This window comes from Vulpes lagopus, chromosome 8 (genome assembly GCF_018345385.1).
Source record: "Vulpes lagopus strain Blue_001 chromosome 8, ASM1834538v1, whole genome shotgun sequence".
Taxonomy (NCBI): Eukaryota; Metazoa; Chordata; class Mammalia; order Carnivora; family Canidae; genus Vulpes; species Vulpes lagopus.
In genome coordinates, this window is record NC_054831.1 from 20,527,062 (window position 1) to 20,548,497 (window position 21,436).

At 48.8% G+C, this 21,436-nt stretch overlaps 1 protein-coding gene across 2 annotated transcripts in view; it reads left to right on the forward strand.

Annotated features, from left to right (window-relative positions):
• DPYSL2 (dihydropyrimidinase like 2) overlaps window positions 1–21,436 on the forward strand; it is a 136,890-nt gene that overhangs the window by 102,189 nt on the left and 13,265 nt on the right. For both annotated transcript variants that reach the window (XM_041766354.1, XM_041766355.1), the window contains exons 4-10: window positions 1,660–1,824; window positions 4,448–4,509; window positions 5,018–5,098; window positions 5,614–5,682; window positions 10,906–11,026; window positions 19,651–19,807; window positions 20,249–20,390. In XM_041766354.1, the coding sequence (XP_041622288.1) occupies window positions 1,660–1,824; window positions 4,448–4,509; window positions 5,018–5,098; window positions 5,614–5,682; window positions 10,906–11,026; window positions 19,651–19,807; window positions 20,249–20,390 (797 nt within the window). The remainder of the gene's footprint in view (window positions 1–1,659; window positions 1,825–4,447; window positions 4,510–5,017; window positions 5,099–5,613; window positions 5,683–10,905; window positions 11,027–19,650; window positions 19,808–20,248; window positions 20,391–21,436) is intronic.

The following is a 21,436-nucleotide window of genomic DNA, read 5'->3' on the forward strand; positions in this document are numbered from 1 at the left end:
CAGAGACATAGGCAGAGAGAGAAGCAAGCTCCCATGCAGGGAGCCCGATGTGGGACTCGATCCCGGGTCTCCAGGATCACACCCTGGGCCAAAGGCAGATGCCCAACTGCTAAGCCATCCAGGGATTCCCCCCAAGCTCAGTTATTACAGTTCAGCAGCATCTGCAAGATTTGATCCATTTCAGAAATTCGAGCTCACTAGCATTGCCGGGGCTGGCATTTTCTTAGCCGAGAATTGCTTACCCCAGTCTAGAAAACCTAATGTTTTATTTAGAAGAAAGATTCATTGCTTTAGGTGTCTAGAGTCCTGGGTTTTATCTTTGTTTGCCTAAGTTTTTTTTCTTTTTTTTTTTAAGATTTTATTTATTCACGAGAGACACACGTTGGGGGCGGGGGGGGGGGGGGCAGAGACACAGGCAGAGGGAGAAGCAGGCTCCACGCAAGGAGCTTGATGTGGGACTTGATCCCGGGACCTGGAATCACACCCTGAGCCAGAGGCAGATGCTCAACCACTGAGCCACCCAGGCGTCCCTGCCTGCCTAAGTTTGGTTTGACCTCGGACAAGTCATTTCATATTTGAGTGTCTCTGTGCAGAAGATTGGGGGTAATTGTTCTGGTACACCTCTCATCATCAGGGTTACTGGGCAAGAGCTCTCTGAGACTTAGAGATACAGTACGTCTGCAAAGGCCCTGTGGCAGAAGGGAGCAGGAACTGGAAGTTAATGTGGTTGGAGGGCAGAGTGCAAGGTGGAGGTAATCCAGAGTGATGTAGAGGTAGACAAGGACCAAGCTGGGCCGAATCTTCTTGAGACTTGATTCTTTATCTTAAGAGCAAGGGGAAACTGTTGAAAGATTTAAATAGGGGAATGACAAAAGATCAGTAGATCTGCTGTTTCATTTAATCCTCATAAGAAATGTGTGTAGCAGCTAATATTCCCATTTTAAACCACTGGAGAAATTTAGGGTAGTGGAGATTAAGCAGCATACCCAAGAGCATGTTGCTGGTAGGTGGTGGAGCCAGGAGACCAACTCAGGTCAGCCGGAGTCCAAAGTCCCCTGCCCTCCATCTCAGGCTAACTCAATAACTATATAACAATAACCACTGTTTTAAAAGACACTTTGAACTCTTAAGACGAAAGATCTCCCTTAAATGACAAAGTGGTATTATGCGGCAGAAATATGAGCGGTGAGGAGAGATTGGATATGCCTAGAACCTTTCAGAGCCCCAGTCTGCATGGCTGTGGTCCAGCATCTTCAAGTTCCTTGCCGTCTGGTGAGGGGCGTCTCGCTGGCAGCTCTCAACACACAGAAAGGGTTGGCAGCTCCGGCCGGCCATTCGACACTGCCATTGTCCATAAGGACTCATTGTCCAGGAAATGTGCCCGAGGTACGAGCTTTCAGGGCTTTTGAGCTGGGCGATCAGATCCGGGCAGTTCATGCATGGTTTCGCTGGAGTAATCAGGCCATGCCAAGTTTCTGCTTTCTGCTTTCTCCCTCTTGGGGAGTCAGCTGGTTTAAGTGGATTCTTAGAAGCAGGTTATAGAGATCACCATCTCGATTTTGAACCTAAGAAGTCTTGCTCAAGGTTGAAATGGGAAAATAGCTGTGACCCATGGCCCTTGAGACTTGTTGATAACTGCCAGTGTCTCTTCTTTTCTAGTTGACCATGTCGTGCCCGAGCCCGGGACAAGCCTGCTGGCAGCCTTCGACCAGTGGAGGGAATGGGCTGACAGCAAGTCCTGCTGTGACTATTCTCTGCACGTGGACATCACTGAATGGCATAAGGGCATCCAAGAGGAGATGGAGGCCCTGGTGAAGGACCACGGTAGGTTGTGCTGACCAACAGCTCTGGGGATATTTCCATTTCGGTGCATGAGCTGGTGCAGGTCTGTGAATAGCACTTGCAGATCCCTTCCATGCCTTACCTCCGTGCCTGCTAGGAGAGAGGGTTGAGCTGTAGCTGGTGCCCATTGGAGGTGACCAAACCCGGGGCAGCAACAGAAGCTTTCATTGACATGAGAACCTGAGCTATACCACGGGGACGAGTTCTTAAGTAATAACTATTCACAGCTTACTGGTTTGAGGGATCTGCACCCAGCTAGGTTGGAGACTTGAGGGTGAGAATGCCTATCCTAGTGATGATTCTAGGTGATCATGGGGAGGTAGGTACCTGGAACACTGAGTGGGGGACTTGGGCAAGTTCTTTTTACAACCCCATAAGAACCAGGATAGATTTGGGGATGAGGAGGCTCTGGGACAACATGAAAGATCCCTTTTTATTTCTTTTATTCTTCCTTTTTTTTTTTTTTTTTTAAGAGTTATTTATTTTAGAGGGAGAGAGGGAGGTAGAGGGGTAGATAGGAGCAGAGGAAGAGAGAGAGAGAGAGAGAGAGAATTTTAAGCAGATTGCCCACTGAGCTTAAAGCCTAAAGCAAGGCTCAATCTCATGACCTGAGCCGAAACTGAGAGTCAGATACTAAATCAACTGAGCCACCCAGGTGCCCTGGGTCTTTCTTATTCTATAGGACTATTTTAGGAAATAGGATTCCAGAGGTTGCGTCCTGGAAGATTCCCGGGGAGTCTAGGGGAATCTAGATGACCTCAAGGTGCCTCTGGGACCCCTTTGTCCACAGGATCCTTGGGAGTTGAGGTGGTATTGCCAAGTTCTATCATCTTCTGGGGTCTTCTTGAGGTTGGCTATAGACTAGACTCCTGGGGTGAGATGTTGATCTCCCTGGATCTTAACTGTCAGGGAAGCACCTGTTGCTTTCATGTTCTGAGATTTCTAAGCTCAGAAGTACCATGAGCTGTGATTCAATAGCAGGAGGGAAATCTCTAGGCCCGAGTACGGTAGGTAGATATCCATAGATACAGCAGAAAACGCCCCAAATGAAAGTCTGGAGTCTTAAGTTTTATGAGTCTCAATTAAAAAAACATCTCTCACATGAGGGTATTGGACTAGAATATCCTGAGATTCCTCCTGGTATGAAGGTCCCACCTAAAAGAAAATAGGTTACCCTTGACCTTTCTTACTTTTGAGAGAATACCGAGGCTTGAGGGGGTTTAACTTTCCATATTTAAAATGAATCTACTTCAAATCTGCTAGGAGTTACCATAGCAACTGTTGCCTGGTAGAAGAGAAAGGCTGGGATGTCCTGAGCCATTGAACCCAGACAGCATCCAGCACCCCCAGGTGGCTTGAATTAAGCTCCAGGACTAGAAGATTGTCCGCTCAGTTGTTTACCATTGTGATGGATGTGGGGCAGGGATGTTTGGTCTGGTGTCTCGGGTGACGAGGACTCTGAAATGCCAGGGGGAGAATTGCGACATCAGTTTGTTGGACCCTGTCTTACTTAAAAATGTTTCTTAAAAGTCAGCTTCAAGCGCAGTCTGTTTACCAAAGAAAAGACATTTATTATAGATCTGCATCCACAGAATCTTCTAATTCACATTCTTCTTAAAGTCCCAACAGTCGAGGGCAACTTTTGTTTTTACTTTTTAGTTTTTTAAATTGTGGTGAAATACAGCACAGCATAAAATTTACCATCGTAGTCATTTTTAAATGTCCAGTACATTCACATTGTTGTGCAGCCATCACACCAGCCATCCCTAGAACTTTGAATCTTTCCAAACTGAAACTCCATACCTGTTAAACATGAACCCCCCAATCCCCCTCCCCCAGCCCCTGGCAACCCCCGTTCTACTTTTTGTCTCTCTGAGTTTGACCTATTAATGGAATCCTCCTTATCTGTCCTCTAGTGACATTAGCATAATGTCCTCAGGGTTCATCCATGTGACAGGATTTCCTTCCTGCTTAAGGCTGAATAATATTCTGTTGTATGGCTGTATGACATTTCGTGTCTCCATTCATCTGTCAGTGGACACTTCTGCCCTTTGGCTGCTGTGAATACTGCTGGCTGTGTATTTGAATGGGTGTACAACACGGGCAACTCTGAATTTCAATATGGTTATAAACTAAAGAGACAAGCTGTCAAGATATTAAGAACTTCTGCACCCTATTCCCAGATTTTTAAAAAAAATTTTATTTATTCATGAGAGACACAGAGAGAGAGAGAGGCAGAGACATAGAGGGAAAAGCAGGCTCCACACAGGAAGCTTGACGCAGGACTTAATCCTGGGACTCCAGGATCGCGCCCTGAGCCAAAGGCAGACGCTCAACAGCTGAGCCACCTGGGCGTCCCTATTTCCAGATTTTTTTTTTACTAATTGTTAATATTCCACCCCATTTGTTTTATCCTTATTTCTGTCTCCACCTCTCTGTGTCTCTCTCCTGCTCCCGCCCACTATATACATGGCATATATATATGTGTGTGTACATATATATATATATATATGCGTGGTATTATACTTTTTGTATTCTTTTTCCAGTTTATTTGGTTTGTTTATTAAAGCCAGGTCTCTGCCTCTCTATTTTGTCTCTCTGCTAGGAGTAAATTCCTTCCTTGTGTACATGGCTTTCAAAGATCGCTTCCAGCTAACGGATTCCCAGGTAAGAAAAGGTGGCTTTCCTGAGCAGGCGCCTTGGCATTTGGTACATTGGGACCAATACTCTTGTCTGGGAAGCTGCCTCTGGTGTATGTATGTCCCTTAGCTCCGTGGGAAATGGTTAATGGATGAGGCCCCTGGGTGACTTTAACCTTTAGGGAGGGTGTGATCCCAGTGCCCTGGCCCTCCAGGACTGGTGTTCTCCCAGGCTCTGGAGTCAGCCTCTGAGCTGCCTCTTTGGCTCAGAGCCACCTCAACAAGCCTGGTGCAGGGCCAGTTGTCCTCCATGAGCCTCCCCTACTCCATGTCCTTTAGGTTATGCTGCCTCTCTTGGTTATTGAGTGTTCCTGCTCTGCCAAGCGTGGCCAGTAGCCTTGACCTTGGGTCATGTCGAAGGAGATAGCTGTAGTAGTAGCAGCCAAGGGTGCATTTCTGACCCCAGTGGCCGGGAGGGAAGTGGCTGTGCTTGTGTACAGGAAGATGGACACCCCGTCTCCTCTCTGCCCTCTCAGATCTATGAAGTATTGAGCGTGATCCGGGATATCGGTGCGATTGCCCAAGTCCACGCAGAAAATGGTGACATCATTGCAGAGGTACGGGGCTTTCCTCTTGTGTTTTCTTCATGACCTGCGGGGTGAGAGGCGGGCTCGAGAAAGGGAAGGTATTCTGTAGCTCAGCTGTGAGGAGGAAAAGCAGGGTGACCCAGGGCCACCATCTGGGGGCACAGTGCTAGCAGTCTTACCGGCAGCGTGGGTGTTAGTGATGAGCGTGCCTGCCTCCCTGTGTCCTACGGGACACACAGACTGTGTTCCCTTTCCACAGAGAAGTCATTTCCCTCTGGTCATGCAGCTGCCTCGGGGGTGGGGGGCACATGTGGGCTTTCAGCATCCCAGGGGAAGAGCTGAACATGCTTGGGAAAGCTCAGGCAGGACTGGGGACAGGGTAGCGATTCCTTCTCTTCACGAGGTCCTGGGATGAGGGCTGTGAGGGGTCAGCAGGACTGTCTTTATGTCTTGTCCGAGTAACTTTTTGGATCAAAGATCTCTAGCAGTCAGAGCCATCTGAAGTCCAGCTCTCCCTGACGGCCTCGTTTTCTTTAACCTTGCAGGAACAGCAGAGGATCCTGGATCTGGGCATCACGGGACCCGAGGGTCATGTGCTGAGCCGGCCTGAGGAGGTGAACATCTGTTGAATGGAATGTGTGACTCGGTGTCCCTGGGGTGCTTCCAGAGCCACAGAGAACCCACTTCTTGCCTGTCGAGATTGGGGCTTCTCAGGATCTGAGTTTGGGCCCTCTGAGAAGTCACAGGTTACATGCGTACATGCGTGGGTGTCGCTGTAGGCAAAGTGAAATACTAGTCCGAGCCTGGAGATTCTCCGCTGTGTCTGATTCTTTGTGTGTGTGTGTGTGTGTGTGTGTGTGTGTGTGGTGTGTCTGATTCTTTAAGCCCTTCCTTGAGTGGATATGAACAGCTTTTTATTAGCATCCTGCAATTTGGGTTTCATGGTTCACAATGTGGGCCCTCCAAAATCTCACCACCACCAAGACATCGTCACGGGGATCTAAAAGCTCTTCTACACTGCTAAAAAGCTTAAGGGGACTGTAGGTTTTTCCATGGAAAGTCTGCGCCAGGTTTCAGCAGAGAGTAGCAGACAATCTTTCAAACCTGAAGGGTTTGAAAGGTTTGAAATTGAGATCCGGAGCACAAGTTGAGGGTCACGGTCGTGGATGTTGAGTCTTGTAAGACAGAAGGGAGGTGCTCACATCTTAGATGGTGGAGAATCTGCTCTTCTAGATTAGAATTTGTGACCTTCTCAGAAATTGGCTCATTGATGAAAGGCTCAAGGTCAGACTTTTGACGACCTGGCTGCTCTGAGCAAATAGAATGCTGGGGATCTCATGGAAAAAACAGACTTTTCTTCTTACAGGAGAGAAGTGACAGGCAGAGAAGGGCAGATAAAATCCTCAAGGAACTGGATTAACAGGATTTTTCCTTCTGGAAACAAGTAGAGGGAGATGCTTGAGAAGAGTATGAATGGGACCCATGCCCCCAAAGCACAGAACTTTAAAATGGGGAGGTTCCCCCCAGCTCTGGGAAGTGTTCACTCTGGGAGCCACGATACAGGGAGCATCAGCTCCCCCTAAGAAGAAAATAGATTGTCCAGGTTGGGGTGGAGGGCATGGTATCCACAGCCTTTTCCCTCTGACTCCAGGGGAGAAATGAGGCTGGAAAAGGAGAAAGAATGTCAGAAAAAGGGCAGAAAAAGAAGCAGGAGGGACTTGGAATTTCCTGCACATACTGAGGGTTTGCACTTCCTTGTCCTGTCCTAGCTGCACGTGCACATACACAGACACACAACAGACACATACACACCAGGGTACCGAAGGTACCATCTGTGGCTCTGAAGACACTTTCCTGTTGTCAGTTGAAGGACAGAAGCTGTGACATTTTCAGTGCTGTCTGGTCCCTATCCAGGCCTTGGGCTGTAGTTCCTTTCACACCATCCAAGCTGCCCACGCACACTAGAAAGCCACAGGGATGAGCCGGAGCCAGCGCACAGGTGAGGGAGGTTGAAGGTGGCATCTATCGGCCCTTGTGTCATAGCTGCCTGCTGTCATGAGTGAATACATGTACACATGTGCAGTCCCATACATGTGTACATTGTAATGCTCACACTTGCACACATGCACACCTGCATGTGCATACATGAGTGTATACATGCACATACAGCAGTCTCATATACACATACATTGTAATGCTCACACATGCACACCGAGTGTATACATGCACACATGTGCAGTCCTGTACACGTGTACATTGTAATGCTCACATGCACGTTTGCATGCATGCACATGTGTGCTCCTACGCATGCACACTAGTATTTATGTGTACACATGTGCAATCCCATACACATGTAGATTGTAAGGCTTACACTTGCACGTTTGCATGCATGCACATGTATACACCTATGCATGCACACACTAGTATTTACGTGTACACATGTGAAGTCTTGTACATACATACATGATAAGGCTCACACGTGCACGTTTGCACGCATGACATGTGTACACCTGCGTGCATGCACACACACGCCCGCGGGAGCCTCAGCTCCCCATATACCCGATGGGCCCCTGTAAGCAGGTGATGACACCCAGGGCCAGACTTAGAAAGTTTGCTCTCACCCTCATCCAGTTGTTTGTACTGTGTGTTACCTTGTTACACGAGGCTACCTCTGAGAGCCATGCTCTTGTTGAACTTATAGGAGCCTCCCTGGGGCTTTGCTTTCCTCTCTCCTTCTGTCTGTTCTCCATCCGTGGATCCCTGCGGACTGGAAAACAGTGCAAGCCCTGCGTTTACAGAACAGGCAAAAGCTATCGGAGGAGAGTTCGACAGAAGGCAAACCCATTCTTCCGCGGTTCGACCCAGGAGATTTCTCTCATAGCCGTGGTTGCGTGGAGAAGTTCAGAGTCCCCAGAGGTGGATTATGAGACCTTGTTTTGGGGCCAGCAGCCCTGGGGTGCCCCAGTTTGAGGAGTTTTTGGCTTTTGGGGAGGGTCCTCTTGTCTCACAAAAGGCTGTTGTAGGTGCTTTCCGGGGTCAGCTGCTTCTTAACTGCTTCAGAGGCACCTGCTCTCCGTCAGCCCCCATATTTGGTGCTTCCCCTGAGCTTGCCCATCAATGGTGCCCTGCACATGGATGATTGGGCCCAATTGGGACAGCCAGATGAATGAGGAAGGGATTGAGGATGAGTTGGAGAGGAAGAGACCAGTGGAAAGTAACTAGGGAGGGTAGAAAGCGACAGGGGCTCTGGGCTGAAAGACTGGCATTCTGGAAGAAAGTCGGTGTTTTGGGTGAGGGTGATGGCCATGAAGAATCTTTCTCAGAGAAGGGAACTTTCCAACTGGGCCAAATGGGAGCTGTAACTAGGGTATGCATACAGTTAGGGGGCTGGGCCATAGAGGGTCTGTTGTGTATAAACACTGTGTGTGTACAGGCACTATTGTGTATTGGAATTCTTTTTTTTTTTTAAAAAGATATTATTTATTTGAGAGCGAGCGAGCCAGTGAGAGAACTAGCATGGGGAGAGGGAGAAGCAGGCTTCTTGCTGAGCAGGGAGCCCAATGTGGGGCTTGATCCCAGGACCCTGAGATCATGACTTGAGCTGAAGGCAGACGCTTAACTGACTGAGCCAGCCAGGCACCCTGTTGTTTGTACTGACAGTGTTGTGTGTTCTGACACTAGTATCCAGACACTACTCTACCAACACTGTTGCATGTTCCTGGACAGGTGGCTTTCCTCTCTGGATTTTGGTGGTGTCTGATCTTAAAAATCAGCAGGGCTAGGTGATACACCCCAAATCCTTGATAGCTCTGTAATGAGTCAGATGTTTTAATTTTTAAGCTGTAATATTATTTTCATAATATTTTAAGTTGGTCTTAGTTAAATCTTCACTGTGTGTAAGGGGCATGGGCAGGTACACACCGAAGGATAAATGTGGATCCTTCTATGGTTCTGGGTGGAATGCAGAGAATTGAGGATTAGGGACCCTGTCTTTCCAGGAGGTAACCTTGTAGTTAGGCCTGTGCCCTCACCCAGTTGTGCGCTGGGACAGAGGAGGGCTCAGAACTCGCCTTATGACTGATGAGCGAATCCAGAGAGGGCCCTGGGAAGCCAGTCCTGCCGGGGGCAGCCCTCCACCCCCACCATAGAACTGGCACATTCGCTCCATTTACTTCTAATTAGTCTGATTCCACATTCCAGTTCACCCAGGACAGTCCCAGTCCACGCCCATTGCTCCCATGCAGTTATTAATAGTTTTCTGTTCACTTTCTGAAGTATTTGTGTTGGGCCAATAAATTGGGTAGTCATTGGCGCCCCCGGGAAGCCGTGAGGATTCTAGAGGAGTCCTTTCCGTGCTTCACACTATGGGGACTTTTCAAGTGACCGCAGGGATTCAGGCCATCCCTCTTCTGTGCTCCCCCGGGCCAGAGGCACTGCTGTTGTAATTGGAGTCACGGAGAGGGAGGGCCAAGAGGGAGGGCCGGGAAGGCCGGGAGGGCCGATGGCTCAGCTATTCCAGGAATTAAAAACATTTGGATGTTTAATGAGCTTTTTTCAAGAGCCATTTGGTTTACCTTTGAATTTTGAGACCTCTCTAGTCGCGTAGTTGATGCCCAAAAGGGCAAACGTGAATGAAGTTGTCTTCGTTTATTAAATTAGATTACCAGTTAATGCAATTACAGAACTTCATCTCTTGGCCAGGGTCCTATAGAAACTCGGTTAGCTAAGATAATTCAGTTAGGAACTCAGCTATTTCTTGTGAAAAGTAGCAGCTCTGCATGGCACAGCCTAGCTTGAACCAGTAACAAAATAAAGTTAATTTTTTGGTTCAGTAAACATTTTTGGGCAACCGCTGTTGTACCGGGCATTACACTGAGAACTCTTGGGGGTGGGGCATGGAGGATAGAAAAATTCTGAGTCAAACCCAGCCCCTTGCCTTGAGTGGAAGCCACAGCTTTTGCCAGGATTTGAGAGGGAGCAAAAGGCTTTTGGAGATCCATCATTCTACAATCCACGTATTCTTCTGGGGCCAATTCTAAACACACATATATCTATAGGATATCCCTTGGTCTCCATAGTCTTACCTGGCCAGGTAGTTAATAGTAATCACTTGGACTCTTTGGAATATTATTCACTGAAGTACCGGTTTAGAGAATCCTATTAATTAGAGCAGCTCTCCCATCTGGTGCTGAAGGCCCTACCAGTTTGTGTGTAGCCACGTGTTTCCCATATTGGAGACCATTGCTTGACACAGATTTGCCTGCTCCATTCCCAGAGGCTTATGAGGTTGCCTTATTTGTTGGATTCATTTGTGGGTGTCGGACAGAAGCCTGGCACAAAAATCTCATTGCTGGATGTCTTGACTCAACACCGTGCAGCTGGAATGAACGCACTGGTGTGGGAGCAATCCGTTCCTGTGGCTGGTGGTTTTCTCACATGAGCAAGCATAAAAGTCAACAGGAGCTGTTAAAACGACCCATGTTCTGGGCCCCATCCCCAAAGTTACTGATCGTTTGGGACTGGGAAGGGCCTGAGAATCTGCATTTCTTCCCACCCCTGGGCAGATGCTGCTGTGGTGGGTCTGCCGGGCACCCTTCCAGTGCCTCGCTCGGTCTGGGAAGGAATTGCCCCCTTCTATCTCCACCCATCAGTATTGAGTGACACCGGGAAAGTCCCATGCCCCTCCTGTGGTGCCGCTCAGGGTGCAACCTTGAGGACACAGTGGCCTCTCGTTCCTCTTGACCTCTTGGGGGTGGGGGGGTGGTTGAGCATAAAGACGGGCTCATGGAACAGGTGCAGATTGGGCAGGGTTCTCACGTCCATGTGCTCCTCTGTAGGTCGAGGCCGAAGCCGTGAATCGCTCGATTACCATCGCCAACCAGACCAACTGCCCCCTGTACGTCACCAAGGTGATGAGCAAGAGCGCGGCTGAAGTCATCGCCCAGGCCCGGAAAAAGGGTAAGTGTTACCTTACCGGCTGTCTGTCGGCGGGCAGGTTCAGAAGGGAGGAAGGCTTCTTTTCCAGACCTTCATGCCAAGTGGGCTGCTTTCATCACGTTCCAGCATTAACCTAATTACCGCGGTGCGAGGCAGGGAGCTCCAGTTTCTCCCTCGGTGCCGCCGCCGCTGCCGCCGCCGCCGCCCTGTCCCTATCTACTTAGAGCCGCGCACCACAAAGAGTGGGCGGGCGGGCACCTCTCCCTCCTGCCCCTGCTTCTGGAGCAAAGTTGGACTTGGTTCGATGCAATCTCCATAAACTAGGCACATACACAGATGGTGTCAGCCGTCATCTGCCCCAGAGTCCTTCTGGGGAACGTTCTGTGGCCACATGAGTCCCTGCTCCGTGGCTGGTAGTGATTGCTGGCCCGGTAAGTAAGAGAGTTTACGGGGACAGAAGGGCAAGAGATTTTGCCCCGGGGCCTCCCCAGGTCCAATTCTGCAGGAGCTTGAATCACTCCCTATCAATTATATTGACCGTGTTAGTACTTGGGAGACCATTGAGAAGGTTCTTGGAGACTAATTTACTAAGTACAGCTTCCCCTGCTGCTTCCAAAGGCTGGTCCGTGGAGCTCCTTATACATTATGAATTCAGCAGAACCCTCTCGTCACCTGCTGTTGACTGTGAGCTTGAGTGGTCACACCACGTGTCCTGTGCTTGGGAGTGCAGCTCATGTCCAGCTTGATGGTGTGAGGTTGACTTCATGAGTGTGCATCCTGGGCCTGCTTATTTCTCTCTCGTGTTCTGTCTAGCTTTCTCCTGCCCCCCCCCCCCCCATCTGTTTATCTCTTTCTGTATTTTTCTTTCTCTGTCAGGAAGGGAGCAGTTTGACCTCTATGCTTCTGTTCCTAGTTTTCTGCAGGATGTTACCCACATGGATAAGGAGGATTGTAGGAGTTTTTCACTGGTGGGTGACTTGGTACAAAACCTAGAACAGATTGCTCAATGACCACTGAGTCAGCTTGTCCCCAGAGATGATGACTTCCAGACGGACACAGCACTTCCTGACCCATGTTCCTTGGAGCTCTCCCTTGGAGCTCTCCCAGAGGCCTCTGTCCTTAGGCTTTGCGGCCCATGGTGGCTAAATTCGCATCTTCCCGGAAACCTGCCCTCTCCTGGCAGCTAGTAGAAATTGCCTTTTTGACATAAAGGAACATTCACCCAAGTAATAGCATCTGCTCAGAATCAGCGTCCAGTTGTTTTCTAGAAGACACCGTGGATGATGACTCACAGGGAGCATGGGGGCAGTTGGCACAGTGTCTGAAAAGGAGGAGTTAGCGGGTAGCTTAATTTATTTATTTTAGTAACCGTACTCTACCCAGATGATGATAATAAGTGAAGAGGTAAACATTTTAATATAATTTTAATATGATTAAACATTCCAGTTAGCAGAATTTAAAAACCAAGGACCCATTTTCTGATTCAGAGTTTTCACTTGTCCAAATTATAGGGTGGAGGAGTCAGTCTCTCTCTCTCTCTCTCTCTCTCTCTCTCGACCCTGGCCCTGTCAGGTGGCACTAGCCTTGGTCTCGGGCACAGAGTGCTGACTTGTGAGCTGGCAGTGCTGGGGGTTCTCCTTTCTGTGCCTCAGTTTCCTTATTTGAAGGTGTAGAGGTGGAGTGTGTTACTGTAGAGTCCAGGCCTGCTCTGGTACTCTACAGTTCAGTGCTTGATGATGTCCCTCTGTCGTCTTTAGGACTTTGACCCTGTGTGGGCAGTGAGCACTAAAAAGGGGCTACTTTGGTCTATTTGTTCTGGAACTTTCCGCATGTGAGTGCAGTGGTGCCTGCCTGTATCATGGTTACTGGGGTGGCTTTTGCATTCCAACTGTCCCCCTCTAGTCTGTGAAACCCTTTGCTTTAGATGGGCCTGAGCTGCCAGAAAGTAATTTTTGGTGCATTTGGGTGCTAATGAGCAAGAATGAGAGATCCTTGCTTGCTTGTGGGCTCTTAAAGCTTTATCCATGTTGTTGGAACTCCATCATAACAACTTTGAGAGGCAGCCTGGGCAGGAGTTTTTGTACTTTGTTTTACTTTGCAGTTGGGTAAACTGAAGCTCAGAGCTAATGAGCGGTGGGAGTGGGTTTTGATTGTCAGGTGCCTGACTTCAGGCCTGAATAGCCACGTGAGTATCTGAAATACCTTCATGTTTTGAGATTATTTTAATATGAGCAATGCAAGTATCTGCTTGGATTTAGTTTCTTAACAAACCTGGTAGAAACTGGAGCTTGACACCTAGTAAAGTCGTGTATAATACAGAAGCAAAGATTCCCAAACACCCAAGAAGGAAAACAGGATAGGGTTTTATTATGCATTTGCACTCTGGGATCAATGTCCTTTCCTGGATCAAATCCCAGCTTGCTTGTGTGCTAGCATGTGATGCTGGATAGCTCCCTTAGCATTGCTGGGTCTCATTTTCCCATCTGCAAGGAGAGGCTAGCCATAGTGACTCATCTCATAGATTGAAGATGGTACGTAACTGAGATAATGTGTACATAAAGACGTATATCACAACTATACCCACTGTTCTCTTGATTAGAGAGTAAAGCATTGGTAGAAGTACAGCAATGATGCCTGCTGACCTAGCATAGGGGTATTTTGCTAAGGATGCTTTTCTGTTTAGGTGAATTCTTCTGGTCCCTGGTGGCAAGTGTTAAGGCACTGCCAACTTTCTGCTGCTCCCATTTCTTCATCTGTAAAATGGAGAGGTTCTTCATTCATTCAGCAAACTTTTATTATTTGATACTTCAGGCCTTTGTGCTGGAGATGAGACATAGTCCTAGCCCTCAGCTCCTTCACTCATTGGGGCGGGACACTTGGATAGAAAGTCACAATGGCAAATGGTCAATGTTAGAAAAGAGGTGCAAGCCCAGTAGGGTTAGAGCACAGAGGAAAGAGCCACCATATATAGATGTACACCCCACCTGTCTCGGAGGTCAGGCTGCATAAGGAGACTCAACATTTCTCTACAAATGGGAGCAATTGGAAGATCATGATTTTATATCTTATTAATGTCTATGTGCCTTCCCACCTAGAAACATGTTGGTCCTCAATCTAAAATAGGATGTATAGGCTAGCAAGGATGTGAGGTGAATTTCAATGTGAATATTTTTTATGCTCATTTGACCTACCACAACCACATACCGTCTTCCTGGAGAGACTGCGTTGCTCGTGCTGTCCCCTCGTGCTGTGCCAGTCAGCAGGACCATGTGTCATCACCCCCACTCTGCAGACAAGGCCATGAAGACACACACAGGAAAAGAATATTTTAGGCAATTTTTACTCTTCAAAAGATGATTGGTCAGTTTATTTTTTATTTTTATTTTTTAAAAGATTTTATTTGTTGATTCATGAGAGACAGAGAGAGGCAGAGATACAGCCAGAGAGAGAAGCAGGCTCCTCATAGGGAGCTCCATGTGGGACTTGATCCCCGGACCTGGAATCACCCCTTGAGCCAAAGGCAGACTCTCAACAGCTGAGCCACCCAGATGTCCCGATGTTGGTCAGGCAAATTTCATGGAAGAGAAACTAAAGTGCAGAAAATAAATATCTTGCCCCAGATCATCCAGCCCATAGTTCCAGACATCTGGCCACCTCTCTTTCCATTAAAGGTGAGGATTTGTCTAGAATGAGTTCCCTCAGACTATACTTTGTTCACGAATGAAATCTACTGTGGCTGCTGGTACTTTCTGCATACGAATGGTAGCATGTAGACAGTGCCTGATAACCTCATCTGACGTCTCACGGACATTCTTCTCCATCCTCCTCCTCGCCTCACCCCCGTAACTCAGATGCAGAAATGTTTAGAACGGCTGGTGACTGCTGAGGGATGTTAAACCCTGAGAACCCAAACTGGAGCCAGTACTTTCTATGTCCCGTGGGTCAACTGGAATGACTCCGGCGTAATGAGAAAACTGTTCACGGGGCCTGCAAGGACCAACCCAACTTGGGGATGAAGCCTTAGCATTAAGCTAATGCACAACCTTACGTTCTTGAAACCAAAGAGGGGCACATGGATTGGCTTGGGAATGTTGTAAAATCTCACCAAAATCTGGGTTAAGGCTCTTCAGAGAAACAGAGCCTCTATATAGAGAGAGGGAGGGCGAAGGGGGGTAAGAAGAGAGGGGGAGAGAGAGAAGGAGATTGATTGCTCTTAAAGAATTGGCTCGGTGGTTGTGGGTGCTCTCACGTCTGATTCCGCAGGGTGGGCAGGCCTGGAGCCTCAGGGAGGAGTCAGTGCTGTGGCCTGAGCCCAAAGGCTATCTGGAGGCAGACTTCCTTCCCAGTCAGTGCCCTTGCCAGGTTGTGAGTTCAGTGTGTTATAGCACAGCTGGCTTGCAGGATGAGACTCTGGCTTTGGTTTTCAGCCATTTAAACTCCAAGATTCCTAGAGATAAGGCTCTCTTTCATGACAGATATGGAACCTTTCCGATCATTTCTATAGCACTTGGGCTGGGAGTTTGAATCCCTGGACTCCTTTTCTTTCCTCACTTTGTCTAGCATAATTAGGAACAACCAGCCAATCTTGATTATACTCAGTTGGACAGAAATGTCCTAAGGAATCAAAGCCATGGTCAACCCAGATTTAGCCTCTTAGGAGAAGTATTTGATTGGAGTATCCAGTGGTCGATATTTTGTGCATCTCTATTGCCCCAACACGCCATGACCTCTCTTTACTACTAGAAATAGAGGCATTAGTGCCTTTGTTTTTTAGAAAAATAAAAACATTTTTATTTTTTAAGATTTTATTTATTTATTCATGAGAGAGAGAGAGAGAGAGAAGCAGAGACACAGGCAGAGGGAGAAGCAGGCTCCCTGCAGGGAGCCCGATATGGGACTCGATCCCAGGACCCTGGTATCACGCCCTGACCCAAAGGCAGATGTTCAACCACTGAGACACGCAGGCGTCCCAGCATTAGTGTCTTTAAGCCAAATCAAATTAGAGTGGTAATTTCTAGAAACCCCAGAACCAGTTCAGGAAACTTTCGATTCTCTTCCTTTGGAACCACTCTTGGTTATCTGACAGGTTTATCTATGGATAGGCCCTAGGTTATGGAATTCTGGCCTTGGGCTCTCTTGAGAGGAGAGTGTAGTTTGTGTGTGTGTGTGCATGTGTCCCAGTTGGTTTTTTACTGTGCTTTTGTGGCTGCGTTTTGAAATATACATACATGGTTTTCCATTGTTTCTACTCTGGATTTGTTCTGCTTCTCGTTCATGGGAAATGACTTAACTGTCAGAGCTGGGAGCTGTCAAACATTTCTAAACCCGAGCCTTGCATTTATTCTTCATGAATGCACTCAGGCTCGTGGTGAATAAACACCACCCCCCAGGGCCCTTCAGTTCCCGGCCATCCTGGAGAGCCTGCCAAAGGCTGGCTCGGGGTCACATCCTTCAGTTTAGACTTTGCCTAGAGAAAAAAAATCACAAAGGTCTAATTGCCGCCAAGAAAGAGTCAGCAGTGTGTTTAGAGGAGTATGTAAAGGCCATTTCAGCTTATTTCATGTTTTATTATTATTATTATTGGTAATTCTTTATGACACACAGTTTAGTGGTGTCTGGGGTGGCCTGACTGAGGTCCGAAAGCTCATCCACGGCTCCCTCCAGTATAGTGTTTATAAAGTGGGAGAGATGCCTTGAGAAGGTGCTGGGAGCAGAGCCGGGCCCCCCTCGTCCCCCCAGGTTGTGATCCCACATGTCCCTGGAGGTAGAGGCTTCCACAGGATGGTTTAACTCCTGTCCTGTCTTTGGGGGGCTAAAGAAAAGAAATCACTCAAAAGCCAGCGAGGACCTCTGAATCCCTTGGAATTTGAAGAGGACAAAGCAGAAATGAGCTACAAGATGCCTCTGTCCTCCAGGATCCCCATCTTAGCTCAGCCTTGGCCTCAGGAGGCGGGTCCTGGTCTGCAATGGCCTTGTAGCTCTGACCCAGTTCTGGGCTTTCCGGGGGCTGCAGGCTGGGTTCATTCCTTTGCAGTGAGGTGTGTGTTCCCAAGCACAGAGCGAATGGGGAACCCCCTAACCCACCCCCGCAATCTGAGCTGTATTTCGCAGAGTGAGATGAAGGCCACAATCAAGGGCACTCACATTCGTGGGATCCAGGATGTTGTTCCAGGAACCAGATCCTCCTTGTTCTGAAGTTTCCAAAGGCAGGACTGAAGAGCAGCTTCAGGGAGAAGATGACCCATAGCAAGTGACAGGAAAATCAGGAAAGTGTTTATGCTTGCCCACGGATCTTCAGAGACAGTCTAACCACTCTTTTTCTCTGAGCAGTTCCACTCTCTCGACCCTATTCATGTCCACAGAACCAGGAAACCTTTGGGGTGACAGATCCTTTGTTTCCCTTGGCTCTCTAGGGAGACCTCCCCTTTGTGTGGCAGTAGTGGGACCTCCAGGCTTGGCTGGGTCAGAAGAGCTCTCGTCAGCTCAGCTGGGTCCTGCTGATGTGCAAACCAAAAGCTGGGAGCCCGGGGGTCCTATGAGATCCGGAGAGGGAGGCCCAGCGCTGCTCTGCTCACCCATCTGCATTTATAAATGGCCCTGGCAGCAGCTAAGGCCTTCTCATTATGCCTTGTTTTTCCACTTTGGGATGAACTGGAGCAGTTTGTGTAGCTGCCAAACTGGCTCCTGGGACTGCATCCTGCTCCGGGAGGCTTTGAGTGGGTCAGGAACTCAGGAGCCCTTCAGGTGATTCTGAGCATTGGCTCTTTTCTGCCTGGGGGTGTCCTGCTGTGTGAGGCTTTCCCGGGGGTCCTGGAGATTCTGGAGCTGACCCTCCTGCCTGGGGATTTTTTCTGATTTCCTCCAAGTGAGCTCCCTGCCCTGGCCTCTTAACACTCCCTGGCTGGAGAGAGGCTCCTTTGTGAAATTCCTGAGGCTGGAGGGGGGCGCCTGGGAGGAGCCAGCTCTAGAGCAACAGGGGAGGGTGTTGGGGTGTATTATCAAGAGCTAAGTCCTTGAAAGAGGCTGGGGAAAGGAGAGGAGGTGCATTCCTGACTGGGAAGTGTTTGGCCTCCAGGACCCTGTGTTTGGAGAAGAGGGATCCCTTGGATGAACCACTAGGGGAGTGGTCAGCCCTGTGCACAAGGGAGGAGACAGAAGAGGTACATTCCTGGTGGTGGTGAAGGCTGGCTGAGGTCAAATTCCAGCCCTGATGCCTTGGGCTAATGAAGTATCACACCCTTTCATCAGTGTGACAGACACTTACTGAATGCCTACTGTGTGTGGGCCGGCTCACTTTCTTCCAGAATTCTCCCATCAGGTGGAGAATAAAAAAAATTCAAAACTGGGTAATCGTTGGGGTATTGGAGGGGAGAACTGGATGAGTTGTGAATGATTTTTTTTAATTTTAAGATTTTATTTATTCATGGGAGACCCAGAGAGGTAGGCAAAGGCATAGGCAGAGGGACAAGCAGGCTCCCTGCAGGAAGCCCAATGCAGGACTTGATCCCAGGACTCCCGGATCACGACCTGAGCCAAAGGCAGATGGTCAACCACTGAGCCACCCAGATGCCCCAGTTGTGGATGATGTTGAGGAAGAGATGAGCTTTGGTAGGAAGCTGGATGATGAAGGGCATCAGATGCTTCTGTGTCGAGTTTGTTTCAATTTTTGAAGGCAGAAGGGCTGCTTAGGAGTTCCTGCAAGAGAAAGGCATGGGAAGATCACTCTGGAGGTATCCTGGGGAGTGAGCAGAGGGGTGGGGAAGAACGAGGAGAAAGCAAAAGTAAATCTGAACTCCAATTGAGAGGCTCTGTCAGAATGGGCTGGGGAGAAAGGAAGACGCCTGATGGAAGGGAAGACGTGTGGGGTGGCCAGGGAAGGATGTGTTTAAGGGATTGAAGCACTGGCATTCCAGTGGCATTATGACTCCTGATTTTCTGGGTTGCAGCAGACATGATTTGAGTGAGCATCAGGGAATTGACATTCTCGGATGATGTATTAACTTAGACTAAGCTTCTGGAAACACTGACATCCCGGTGGTGTAACCATGCAGGACCCTTCATTTCTCAGTCTTCTATCGGCAGTGCTGCTGGTGGCTCTTGGGGACAGCTGCCATCAGAGATCCAGGCTGTCCCTCAGACCTACCTGGAGGGCTGTAGATGAGTTCTCTATGCTTCAGCCCACTGCTGTCATGTCTAACTTCTCTTGCAGCCCAGGAGCCAGAATGGGCAAGTGCAAAGGTGCTGGGCAATGTTGGGAGAGAAGGGAAAGCGTTTGGTGAGCAATGAGGTTAAGCTTGAGGTCACCCCAATATAAGAGTCCAGACAGCATTTGGGAGTGGGCATTTGAATGCAGTGTGAGTGGGAGATTGTTTAGTAGACGTGGGGATCAGCAGTATCAGAGGTGGAAGTGTGTATTGGGGTCGAAGAGCGGGGCTCAAGGTGGAATCTTAGGGAGCACATGTTGGATTGGTGACTTTGGCTGGTGGTATCTGGCCATCGGTGTTGTCACCTGTGAGAGGATGCTGGTGCCTCCTTCCAGGGGATGGGGAGAGCGTGTGGCCTGCTGCCAGGTGGGTAGCAACTCCCACCAGGGTGGTTTCCTTCCCCGGTTGCATTGTACTCAGCCTTGGTTTTCTGTTTGTCAGGAACCGTGGTGTATGGGGAGCCCATCACCGCCAGCTTGGGAACTGATGGCTCCCACTACTGGAGCAAGAACTGGGCCAAGGCCGCTGCTTTTGTCACCTCCCCGCCCCTGAGCCCTGACCCGACCACTCCGGATTTTCTGAACTCCTTGCTGTCCTGGTGAGTCTTGGCGACTTGCTTGCGCTCCCCATTCTCAAGGTACAGCCTGGTGGGCACAAGCAGGCTTGCAAACAGAGAGACCTTTGTTTTCCAAATTCAGATCACTAAGCGAGAACAGGCAACTATGGCTCTGATGTTGTTCTGCTGGGAACTTTCAGATAAAAACCTGGGCCGTCTTGAAAGCCAAGCAGCGGGGATGAGGTATCAAAAGGGTTCCACTGGGGTGCAGTCTCACTGTAAGATAAGATACCTCACAAAGTGGGTTTAGACATGCAGCATTATATTGAAGTTTCCTCCTGAATTTCCTATCTCCTGGCAGGGGTAGGGGGGAAGGATAGGCTCTTTCAAGAACTTTCAGTGGCCTAGCAAGTGAAAAAAAAATGTCCAAAGTGATTTGAAGTTGAAGATGAGTTAAAAACCAGCTGTGTGTTTTCCTTCCAGCGGAGATCTTCAGGTCACTGGCAGTGCCCATTGTACATTCAACACGGCCCAGAAGGCTGTAGGAAAGGACAATTTCACCCTGATCCCCGAAGGCACCAATGGCACTGAGGAGCGGATGTCCGTTATCTGGGATAAGGCTGTGGTAAGGAGCCGGGGCCTTGCTCATGGACTCGTGTCAGCTTGCCCCTGCCTCCCTGTCTGATGGTCATGGGTCTCATGTAGGCCTTGAAATGGTAGTTGAGAAAATTCTAGAAGCTGGTCCTTGAGTGATAGTACTTTTTAGGTTTGGGAATCCAACACCACTGCTTATAGGTCATTTCCTCCTAAATATTATATGTATTTCTTACTGTTGTCATCTGTGGATCAATGGAAGCTGAAAACAAACAAACCCAGAGACTTTTTAAAATAGGACTTTTTTGATCAGTCAGGAAAAAACTTAGCAACCTGGTGACAGTCTCAGTCAATCTTCTAGTTTGGGGAATGGATTTTATGTTCTTCAAACTGTCTTTTAGGGCTCTCTGGAGCTGGCATTTCTGCCCACTGCAGGCTTCTGGGAACCCTGCTTTGAACGTATATTGACCTTTCAGGGGTCCTTTGGGATTTTTCATTTTCAGTGTTTTCTTTTTTGAAAGATTTTATTTATTTATTTTTTCATGAGCGACACCGAGAGAGAGAGGCAGAGACATAGGCAGAAGGAGAAGCAGGCTCCCCGCAGGTAGCCCAATGTGGGACTTGATCCTGGGACTGGGATGATGCCCCTGAGCCAAAGGCAAACCTCTGAGCCACCTAGATGTCCCTCATTTTCAGTGTTTTTTTTTTTTTTAATACGATTTTATTTATTTATTCATGAGAGACACACAGAGAGAGAGGCAGAGACACAGGGAGAGGGAGAAGCAGGCTCCATGCAGGGAGCCCGACGTGGGACTCGATCCCGGGTCTCCACAATCAGGCCCTGGGCCGAAGGCAGCGCTAAACCGCTGAGCCACCCGGGCTGCCCCTCATTTTCAGTGTTTTAAGCATAGTAGCAGGAGTGCTTGGGTTGTTCAGTTAAACATCTGCCTTCGGCTCAGGTCATGATCCCAGAGTCCTGGGATCAAGCCCCACGTTGGACTTCCTGCTTAGTGGGGAGTCTGCTTCTTCTCTCCCTCTGCCCCTCTTGTCCACCCGGCTCGTGTGCGCTCTCTCTTT